Here is a 12,115-nt window from a genome sequence, read left to right as displayed (position 1 = left end):
AGAAAACAAAAGGTGTTGTTGTCATTGTTCTTGGTCAATAAAGCACTATCTACACAAAGAAGGTGATAGGACATATCTGAGAACAATCTGTTGAGATATAGCTGACATTACAATCTGCAAAACTGAACAGAATTCCAAAACAAAGCCATGTTATTTTAGCATAGTAAAATGTAATATAAAGTGTACCACGTGTCTGAAATTTAATGTCTCCGAAGTAGCTAGGAATTTTTGTAGCTCCACCAACCCATTCTACTACATAATCATTAAGATTACAATTTAGCTACTAAAACTTAACAAACAAGGAAAATGGAACCAACAGAAAACTATACTAGGTTAATTTGTAGAGAAATGATAACTATGCATAGCTTTTTTTTTTTAAAGAGACAGACCTTATTTTAAGGATTTTTAAATTGAAGAATCCATAAAGCAGTAAATTTTTGGGAATTTATTGGTTTGCATTTAAAAGGAACTGCTGACAAAGATTCACTGGTAATAATCTGAACAAGTTGGAAAATACAGTCAACACTACTGAAACACTACTAAAATAATTCCAGGACACAACAAAACTTCTTAGATGCTGTCTTTGATGTGAAAATTGACTGCTTCTTACTTTTCTAAACACATGGTGGTATAATTAACAATATTCAATCACTTCTGTTCTTTCCTGCATATATAAAAATTAAAATACCAATTAAAAAACTAATATATCCTCTCTTTATTTCTTACAGATACGAGTTCAATGTTTCACTCAATAGTGGTGTGGTTTAAGAGAATTTTTTCATTTACAAGTTAAACAACAATCCACCCAAAGGGAACTGATAGTCTATAGGCTCATAGTGCAAATAAACAGTTTAGGAATGCAGCAACTGACATTTCTAAAGTACAAAACAGATAAAATTCTTAGAAGATACATGCAAAAAGCTCTACTAAGCAGATGGCCACAGAACTAGAACATTGATAATTTTACTGGCGATGTCAATAGGACTCCAGATGTTTCCAAACTCAACTTGAACTCTCATCTTAGGCTTTGTATTTTGCTTTTCCAGTTTCACTAATGACACAAACATGCTATAAAAAAAATCCAGAAATTCACATTTAAAAAGTATATTCTGAAATGAAAGGCAAGAACAGCATTTTACATATAAGAACACTATTAGTTGGCAGGGTTCTTACTAAACAGAGATAGTACTACTATATTTTAGACCAGTAACTTTTGGGGAGTGTATCTTTTGAAAACAAAGCAGTAATCTATCCCATTAATTTGCTTCCTGTCTTTTTTTTTTTTTTAATTTTTTGAGACGGAGTCTTGCTCTGTCGCCCAGACTGGAGTGCAGTGGCACGATCTCGGCTCACTGCAAGCTCTGCCTTCTGGGTTCACGCCATTCTCCTGCCTCAGTCTCCCGAGTAGCTGAGACTACAGGCACCCGCCACCATGCCCGGGTAATTTTTTGTATTTTTTGGTAGAGACAGGGTTTCACCATGTTAGCCAGAATGGTCTTGATCTCCTGACCTCGTGATCCGCCCGCCTCGGCCGCCCAAAGTGCTGGGATTATAGGCATGAGCCACCACGCCCAGTCTGTTTCTTGTCTTAACACGTAGTTTTTTGGTTTTTTGTTCTGGTTTGGTTTTTTGAGACAGAGTCTTGCTCTGTCACCCAGGCTGAAGTGCAGTGGTGTGATCTTGGCTCACTGTAGCCTCCACCTCCCGGTTTCCAGTGATTCTCCTGCCTCAGCCTCCCAGGTAGCTGGGATTGTAGGCACGCACCACTACACCCAGCTAATTTTTGTATTTTTAGTAAAGGCGGGGTTTCACCATGTTTGCCAGGCTGGTTTCAAACTCCTGACCTCCTGTGATCCGCCCGCCTTGGCCTCTCAAAGTGCTAGGATTACAGGTGTGAGCTACCGCAACCAGCCTCAATATGTAGTTTTGAAAGACAAATCAAGTAGGGAATTTTAAGCATTATCAAAGTGGGAGGCCAGGGTAAGTGGCAAAAAAAGATGGAGTAAAAAACCTGCTTTAGGTAGTGTGCTGTTGCAGTCTTCCTAAATCTTCCTCAACCATGTTCATGAACACATCCATGGGACTCCTGCCTCCAGAGTAAGAGGCAGGTATCCAAAGGACAGTGAATTAAAAGACTAAACTCGATCATTTATTTCTTACTTATGACCACATTTATCATCTGAAATAATAATGCAACAGTTATTTTATATTAAAGCTGTTCAACTATTTCAGCCAACAAGAAGTGTCACCCTAGCCTGGCCAGGTTCCAGTTCTAAGGACGTCTGTACTAGACTACAGCTTTATGTGACTAATGGGAACCATCAGTCTGTTATTATGAGGTGCTGGAAGGAGAAAACAATTCTCTTTCCTAAATTTTTATGTGGGTTTTGAAAAATGAGTGAGAAAAAGAAGCAATTACTTACATTCAAATCCCTGAAGTATTCATTATAGTCAAGGGCATATCCTACAACAAACTTGTCTGGAATTTCAAATCCAACAACTAAAAAGAAACATAATTCATCATTTAGATACAGAAAACACCACTTTTAAATCTAATACTGGCAAATGTGCCTCTCTACAAATATTCTCTAAGCAATTATAAGCCATTTCACATAAAACTCTTTTAGGTTAAAGATGGTTAAATGATTGACAAAAAAAGTAATTCACTTACAGTCTGGCTTATATCCAACACTTCGTGGAGTCCTTTTCACCAGCAAGCTGTTAATTACAAAATGTGACATATAACATACAGAGAGACTACAGGGCATTACAAAAGAAAAGACTAATGTTTCTAAACACTGTTTCATTTCATCCGTGCTGAGTGTACCATGGTCACTTTTAACACACTCAAGGAGAGACTATGAAATGGAGAGCTAAATTATGGGAATTACTAGGAAGGGGCAGCAATGAGTTGGCACTACAGACAAGGCCCTTGGTTGATCACCTGGAACCTGAAGGACAGTTCTGAGACCTGCACCCTGACTACCCATGTGTCCACTGAAGGGGAGCTAATAAGGAGGATGAATGGGTATCGAGTGTCAAAGAGCAAAGATGAAAATATAACGGCTCTCAGTCCAAAAACCTTGGAGATACAATCCCTAAACTGTAAAAGGGTGTGGGAGAGGTGAGCATCACCTTTTATCACAACATTCTTTTCTTTTCTTTTTTTCCAGACGGAGTCTTGCTCTGTCACCCAGGCTGGAGTGCAGTGGCGCAATCTCCACTCACTGTAAGCTCTGCCTCCTGGGTTCATGCCATTCTCCTGCCTCAGCCTCCCGAGCAGCTGGGACTACAGGCGCCCGCCACCACGCCTAATTTTTTTTTGTATTTTTAGTAGAGACGAGGTTTCACTGTGTTAGCCAGGATGGTCTCCATCTCCTGACCTTGTGATCCACCCACCTCAGCCTCCCAAAAAGCTGGGTTTACAGACGTGAGCCACTGCGCCCAGCCACAACATTCTTTTCTTTTCTTTTTTGAGATGGAGTTGGCTAGAGTGCAATGGCTCGCCCAGCTCACTGCAACCTCCACCTCCCGGGTTCAAGTGATTATCCTGCTTCAGCCTCCCGAGTAGCTGGGATTACAGGCATGCGCCACCACTAATTTTGTATTCTTTTAGTAGAGATGGGGTTTCTCCATGTTGGTCAGGTTGGTCTCGAACTCCCAACATCAGGTGATCTATCCACCTCAGCCTCCCAAAGTGCTGGGATTACAGGCGTGAGCCACCATGCCTAGCCTCACAACATTCTTTTTTTAAAAGAGATGAGTCTCGCTCTGTGGCCCAGGCTACAGTGCAGTGGTATAATCACAGTTCACTGCAGCCTTCACTTCTTGGGCTCTAGCGATCCACCTCAGCCTTCCGAGTAGCTGGGACTACAGATGTGTACCACTTCACCCTGGCTGCATCACAACTTTTTTAATAACTGGCTTACAAAGAGGAACTTTAGGCTAAAACAACTAGTGTGCCAAAAGAACCAGTATTTATTTTTGAGAGCAAAAGCTGGAGGTGGTATAAGTCAACTCTACCAAAAGCTAATTTTATAACCCAAATGCTGCCTGTAGAAAAATATTCAGCCATTAAAAAAAGCTATAGAAGCTGCTTTGAAAGCCTTTATAGATGTTGAAGGCAGTCTCAAGAAAACTTATGCTTTCCTACATATATACAAGATATATACAAGGCAGTCTCAAGAAAACTTATGCTTTCCCACATATATACAAGATATATACAAGGCCGTCTCAAGAAAACTTATACCTTTCTAGATAAATACATATGTTTAAAGAGCTGGAAAGGGCCCAAAGTGATCTCAACCTGGACTGCACATCAGAATCACCTGGCAGCTTTAAAGAACCAAAACTCAGCTACTCAGGCCACAGCCCTGACCAATTACATCAGAATTGCTGGAGGTGAGACACAGGCATAGGTTGTCCTGGGTTTTTTTTTAACTCTCAGGTGATTCCAATGTGCAGCCTAAGTAGATAACCACTAACCTAAGCCGGAGACTCCAAGGGATATCATCTAATCATGCCCCTCATGACTCTTCCAATAAATGGATAGAGGAGACACTTCAATTCCATTTCCATTTAAAAAGAACATAACAAGCCAATCACAGCAAAAACCCTTCCCTCTACCTGAACTCAGGAATGCTCCAGAAAAGGTATCACTAAACTCAGTGCAATCTGTATTAGGAGTTCAGGAGAACTCAGCACTTCATATGCCTACAGATCTGAATGTTTAATAAAGCTCCATCTCTAAGGCATGACTAGAGTTGCATCTGAAGCATTTTCCATACTGTAAATGGGTAACCGCTCTTAAGAAGATATATGTAAATGGCTAATAAGCAGATGAAAACATGTTCAACATCATTACCATCAGAGAAACAAATCAAAACCACAATGAGATACCACATCACAGCCACTAGGATGGCTATAATAAAAAGGACAGTAACGAGTGTTGTCAAGGATATGGAGATATTGGAACCCTCATATGTTACTGGTGTAAAATAGTACATACACCTTGTTAAACAGTCTGGCAATTCATCAAAATGTTAAACATAGAATTACCATATGACCTAGCAATTATATACTCAAGAGACCTAAAAACAGGTATTCAAACTTGTACACAAATATTCAAATCAACATTATTCATAAAAGTGAACAGGTAGAAACCCAAATGTTCACCAACAGATGGATAAACAAAATGTGATATATTTGTACAATGAAATATTATTCAGCCAAAACAAGGCATGAAGTACTGATACATGCCCCAACCTGGATGAACCTTGAAAACACTACGCTAAGTGAAAGAAGACAGGATATTGCAAGAGTCCATTTATATGGAATGTCCATAATACACAAATCTGTACGGACTTTCTGTAGAAAGTAGATTAGTAGTTACCAGGGGCTGGGAGAAGGGAGAATGACTGCTAATGGGTACAGGGTTTCCTTGGGTTCTAAAACGAAATAGGGGTAGCAGATGCACAACTCTGAATATATCAAAAACCACTGGATTGTACAACTTTAAAAGAATGAACTTTATGGCATGTGACTCAGAGCTCCATAAAAAAGAGTATGTTTACAGTTCCAGAACCAGCTACCTATATAATATGCGAAAAATCTTACTACTTCCCTACATTCTAAAATGCACGATTAAGCAGCTGCTCACTTCAATGAGATCAATCACATTATAACCAACAGTGAAACAGTGCTTTGCAGTTAAAAAGACTTTCAAATACATTATCTCCTTGACTCACATAGTTTCCCTGAGTAAAAGATGTTAATAATCATTCCCCTTTAAAGATGAGTAAATACATTCAGAGAGATTAAATATGGAATAGTTGCTCAGATTAAGTGGTAGTGAAATGCCAGACTAAACTCCCAAGTCCATGTCTTTCTCACTTTACTGCTCTGCCTACAACATGAAAACTGGAACTGGGTGAGAAGAACCTTAGAAGTCATCTAGGCCATGCATTCTTTTTTTTTTTTTTGAGATAGGGTCTCACTCTGTCACCCAGGCTAGAGTGCAGTGGTGGGATCACAGTAGGCCACTTATTCTCAACAGAGGCGATATCACCTCCAAGGAAGCCAAAACTAATTCTCAGCAGGGAGAGTGGAAATATTAGACATTACAAGATTTGTGACCCTCCAAAACAACCCTACCTGACAATCTTATTCCTTAGTGTTTAATTTCTTTTTTTTTTTTTTTTTTTTTTTGAGACGGAGTCTCACTCTGTCCCCCTTGCTGGAGTGCAGTGGCCGGATCTCAGCTCACTGCAAGCTCCGCCTCCCGGGTTCAGGCCATTCTCCTGCCTCAGCCTCCCGAGTAGCTGGGACTACAGGCGCCCGCCACCTCGCCCGGCTAGTTTTTTTGTATTTTTTTTTAGTAGAAACGGGGTTTCACTGTGTTAGCCAGGATGGTCTCGATCTCCTGACCTCGTGATCCACCCGTCTCGGCCTCCCAAAGTGCTGGGATTACAGGCTTGAGCCACCGCGCCCGGCCCTTAGTGTTTAATTTCTGAGTATCAGATAAGCAGCACTGACGTGGAGTTCATGGAAGATACGTGAAATGTATGCAAGATCAGTGCTACAAAACTATGGTGAATAGATGACTTGGGTCAAGAAATGACCCAGGTATTCTTTGAGCATGTCCTACCTGTGGCAACACAAAATATCTCTCTCACGAACCAGTCTATCTCAATTCCACAGCATATACCAGGAAAGAACAACAAAAGAATACCCGGAGGATTGAAGTCTATGCCACAGTAGGTTGACATTTAAAACCCTAAAGAGCACGTACAAAAACAAGCAAGTGCATTGATTAATTTCTATTAGGTTGGTGCAAAAGTGATTGTGGTTTTTGCCATTTCATAGGATACTACTCAGTGTCCTATAACGTATCACTTATATACTCTCATAGTACCTGTCCCAAATCTATTTAAAAGAAAAACTCACTGATAAACACTTGGACTGGATATTAGAAAAGCCCATACAGTCCAACTGCTGACATATGACTCACTAGAAGGCTTACTCTGATTCAAAGATGCTCGACAGATAGTTATTTTTTAAAAGGAGTTTATAAAAACCTGTTAATCACTTAGGAAAAAAACAGAAGTTAGATCATTACCTGACCCCTACATAAAAACTGCAGATTGATCAGAGACTTAATTTTTTTTAATGAAATTGTAAAAGGAAAAGAAAAACATATTCTTAAATGTTTGTTTGATGTCACTCTATTAAAAATTTAAGGTAGCAAAAGCATAAACTGTGAGCCAGGTTCCCTGGGTTCAAATCTCATCTCTATAGCTGACTAGCTCCGTACCTTTGGGCAATTCCCTATGCCTCAGTATCCTTATCTGAAAAGTGGGAATAACAATGCCACCCCAGAGTGTTGAGGGATGAAACTAAAATGAGAAACAAACACAGGTAGAACTATAAAAGCAAAAGTCAAACAGCATAGGTAAGGTGAGGAGGTGAGCCTGACTTAATAAAAAAGGAAGCGGGCATTATAAAACTTCACTACAGACACAAAGAAGATGTAGCATACATCACTCAATTCCAGGAGGTCCAGATCTTCAGGGCCCACCCCTTCCTATCACTTCCTCACCCCCTGTGGAATCCTTATTCTTAATTTTGTAAGGGGGCTCAAAATCCTCTGCCATGCTACTCAGGACAAACTGATATAATTAGCATGCTGAAAAACCAAATGTTAATATTAGGCAAGGAAGTGACTGTAACTATGAGCTTTATTGACACATGACAAAATTATTTAAAAGGATTATATCTTAAGTCTTATATGAGAGTACATTACTTCTTAAAGATAAAATGACAGTTGAAAACATTTATCCTTAAAAAGAAGCAATCACTTAATCCCCCTTCAAATGAGGAAAATATTCTATGTCAAAATGTCATACATACCTTGCGACCTTGACCATCTTTGGATTATACTGCCTGACCAAGGAAAGCAAAGTCTGCATCGTTTTGCCAGTGTCAATTATATCCTTTCAAAAAAGAAGACATTGCATAGCTTTAAATTCAGAGTCACTATATAAACATAAAGTACCAAAACCCCCATGTATAACTGTAATACTGCCATTCTTTTCAGTGCAGTAATTGTCACCAAAATTCACACGGAGATATTCTGGAATCTATAAATCATCTGGCCCTCAGCAAGCAGTAAGAATGCCAGCCCCCAGGACTGGATTTTGTAGGCACAGGGTCAATTACAGCAAATTTAAATATATACATGCACATTTTATTAGGGAGTTATGATGTTGTCCTTCATTATAAAAAGTATTTTAGAATTTTTCTCATAAATTCAAGATACAGACTCTCTCCTCCCAACTCTCCAATATAGGTGGCTAACAGACTACACTTTAAGAAACACTGCTTTATACCATTTTTAAAGGCACCCAAATTAATAAGGCTATAAAATGACTTTACATAAAAGTGAATCCCAGCTATTTTTTTTTTTTTTTTTTTTTTTGAGACGGAGTCTCGCTCTGTCGCCCAGGCTGGAGTGCAGTGGCCAGATCTCAGCTCACTGCAAGCTCCGCCTCCCGGGTTCCCGCCATTCTCCTGCCTCAGCCTCCCGAGTAGCTGGGACCACAGGCGCCGCCACCTCGCCCGGCTAATTTTTTGTGTTTTTTTTTTAGTAGAGACAGGGTTTCACCGTGTTAGCCAGGATGGTCTCGATCTCCTGACCTTGTGATCCGCCCGTCTCGGCCTCCCAAAGTGCTGGGATTACAGGCTTGAGCCACCGCGCCCGGCCAGAATCCCAGCTATTTAGTCAAAAGTAGGACTCTAAACAAACTCATCTTTGTTACGGAAAATATTTTTTAAACCATAATCCTAATGCTTTTCAATAAAAATACTCTTTAAAAATGGAATAAAGCAGTGTAAGCCATCAGAAACATCATGGCTGGAGTCTTGTGAAAAATGTAGATTTCTGGGCTGTGGTAGGCAGAATTCTGACGGCTCTCAAAATTCCTGCCTCCTTTAGGGATAAAAGACTTTAAGACTTTTTAAGAAAAAAGAAAAAGAAAAAGAAAAAAAAAAAATCCTGTCTCTTGGTGTACACACCTGGAAGAGTTCCCTCCCCTTGAATGTGACCAGGATCTGTGAAACTAACAGGATAGCCACTCCTGTGATTAGGTTATGTGGCAGACTAGAGCAAGATTCTCCTGCTGGTTTTGAAGAAGTCAGCTGCCATGTTGTGAGAATGTAATGGGCTAGGGCATGAGCCTTTAAATAGCTGACAGCAGCCCCTGGCCAGCAGCCAGTGAGAAAACGGGCCCTCAATCCTACAATCACAAGGAACTAAATTCTGCCAACAACCTGAAGGAACTTCGAAGAGGATTGTGAGTCCCTTGATTCAGCTTGATGAGCCCCTGAGCAGACGATACAGTTAACTTGTACTAGGGAAGTATAAAAAACATGCATGGGAATGATATATATCAACTTTAAGGATAATTGTCATACTTCTGGGAATGAAGGGAAAAAATCGGGCTTTAGTTGTATTATGACCTTTCATTTCTTTAAAACAATAAGATCAGAAGCAAATATGGCAAAATGTTAATACTTTGTGGTGGGTACATAGGTATTGAGCATACCCTCTTTTCTGAGTTCAAAATATTGTATAATTAAAATTAAATGCAGGCCAGGTGCAGTGGCTCATGTCTATAATTATTCCGAGCACTTTGGGAGGCCGAGGTAGGAGGATGGCTTGAGGCTAGACCAGCCTGGCCAATATGGCAAAACCCCGTCTCTACTAAAAAAAAAAAAAGTATATATATATACACATACACACACACACACACATATATATATAGACACACACACACACACACACACACACACACAATTAGCCAGGCATGGCAGTGCAGACCTGTAGTCCCAGCTACTTGGGAGGCTAAGGCATGAGAATTGCTTGAACCTGGGAGGCAGAGGTTACAGTGAGCTGAGATCATACCACTGCACTCCAGCCTGGTAACAGAGTGAGACTCTGTCTTTAAAAAAAAAAAAAAATTAAATGCAAAAGGTCCAAGTGAATTGAGGAGGAAAGAGGTATCAAGGAAGGTTTTGTGGAGGTGACGTTTGAGCTGGGTCTTAAATGACTAAAACATGGGATAAGAAGAGAGGGAATAAGGACATTTCAGGTACAAGAAATAAGGAGCAAACAGTGGAAACAACCTAACGTCTGTCAAGCAATGAATGGATAACAAAAATGTAATTCAGATGGCATCCAACTTATGATGGTTCGACATGAGATTTTTTTGACTTTAGGATAGATTTATCAAGGTAGTAAATCCATTTTCAACTTATGATGTTTTCAACTTCAGATGGGTTTATCAGGACACAGTTGAGGAACACCTGTCTATCCATAAAATTTGTCAGTAAAAAGGAATGAGTGCAGATATACTCCACAATGTGAATGAACCTTGAAAACATTAAGCTAAGTGAGAGAAGCCAGATACAAAAGGCCACATATCGTATGATTCTATTTATACAAAATGTCCAGAATAGGCAAATCTTATAGATAGCAAGTAGGTAGATGATCAGTTTGCTAGGTGCTGGGGGAAGGGAAAATGGGGAGTGATGGCTAAGGGGATTGGGTTTCTTTGTGGGGCAATGAAAATGTTTTAAAATTGAATGTGATAATGATTGCACAATGCTGAGAATATAATAAAAAATTTTGAATTGGCCAGGCGTGGTGACTCATGCCTGTAATCCCAGCACTTTGGGAGGCTGAGGCGGGTGGACCACGAGGTCAGGAGATCAAGACCATCCTGGCAAATAGTGAAATCCCGTCTCTACTAAAAATACAAAGAATTAGCCGGGCGTGGTGGCAGGCACCTGTAGTTCCAGCTACTCAGGAGGCTGAGGCAGGAGAATGGCGTGAACCCAGGAGGCAGAGCCTGCAGTGAGCTGAGATCACGCCACTGCACTCCAGCCTGGGCGACAGAGCGACACTCCGTTTCAACAACAACAAAAAAAATGGAATTGTACACTTTAAATGGGTGAATAGTATGATATGTGAGTTATATCTCAATAAAGCTATTATTTTAAGAAAAGAAATAAGGAGCAAACAACAGGGGCAGAAAAGTAAAGGTACAAGCTCTGGGAAACAGTAAAAAGTATAGAGAAAATGAAAGGAAGCTGGAAAATAAGGTTGGTAATGTATATTGGGGTCACACTGAAAAACTCTAAAGAATGTAGCCTAAAGACTAAAGAATGGGAGAATGGGGTCTGAGTAGGAGACAGGATCACAAGCTGTGCTTTAGATGTTTGTAGGATTCAGTAAGATAGAAAGGTTTCAATAGATGACCACAGACAAAAATATAGATATATTTATATCTACATAGATGTATATATATCTATATCTATATCTATCTATCTATATATATGTATAGAGAGAGAGAGAGAAAGAGGCTGTTAGACAGTGATAAGTGATCAGGAAAATAAAAGTATTGAGGAGAAATAGGAAGTTGACAGCATGAAAAAGTGAGATTTTAGATAGGATGGCCAGAGAAGGCCTAAATGAGAAAATGACTTATGAGTAAAAACAAGGGCCCCTAAACCTTAGCATGCATCAGAATCACTCAAAGACTTGTTAAAGCATAGCTTGCTTGGCCTCATCACAGATATTTTGATTAGGTAGGTTCTTGTCTGATATTAATACTTTTGGTCTAGGGAACCACATTTTGAGAACCACTGAGCTAAAGGAAGTAAAGGTTTCCCTTAGCTTACTAGCGGGTAACCCTAGGAAACTGCTTAGCCTCTCCGTGCTAAGATACAAAATACTTTAGGACATAATGACAAATGGAAAATAGTCTATAAATTATAAATATTACTTTTTATGTACCAAATATTACATAAGACAAAATCTAAGCAAGATATATATATATACATAAAATATAAGATATATATGTATATATTATATATAGATAAATAGAGAGAGAGAGTTATGTTTAGAAAGAAAATATTTCAAACTAAAAAAAGAGAGGTAGGAAGTATACCATTCCATTACTGGTAAAAACAAATTACTAAGTAGTCTTTACAAAAAACCAGTCTCACTCCTTTAGAACACAAGTCCACCATTAAAACTGATGCAGAGGAATTTCTT

The 12,115-nt window shown here is 39.5% G+C and overlaps 1 protein-coding gene across 1 annotated transcript in view; it reads right to left on the bottom strand.

Moving 5' to 3' along the window:
- Positions 1-430: 430 nt before the first annotated feature.
- HPRT1 (hypoxanthine phosphoribosyltransferase 1) overlaps positions 431-12,115 on the bottom strand; it is a 1,139,661-nt gene continuing 1,127,976 nt past the window's right edge. Inside the window, exons 7-10 of the mRNA XM_050777330.1 lie at positions 7,909-7,991; positions 2,672-2,718; positions 2,424-2,500; positions 431-1,068 (exon numbers count right to left, since the gene is read on the bottom strand). Of these exons, the coding sequence (XP_050633287.1) occupies positions 1,021-1,068; positions 2,424-2,500; positions 2,672-2,718; positions 7,909-7,991 (255 nt within the window). The 3' untranslated portion in view covers positions 431-1,020. The remainder of the gene's footprint in view (positions 1,069-2,423; positions 2,501-2,671; positions 2,719-7,908; positions 7,992-12,115) is intronic.

The sequence above is a fragment of the Macaca thibetana genome, chromosome X (genome assembly GCF_024542745.1).
Source record: "Macaca thibetana thibetana isolate TM-01 chromosome X, ASM2454274v1, whole genome shotgun sequence".
NCBI lineage: Eukaryota > Metazoa > Chordata > Mammalia > Primates > Cercopithecidae > Macaca > Macaca thibetana.
The sequence above is the reverse complement of the archived record's forward strand: the minus strand, read 5'-3'. Positions and strand labels throughout refer to the sequence as shown.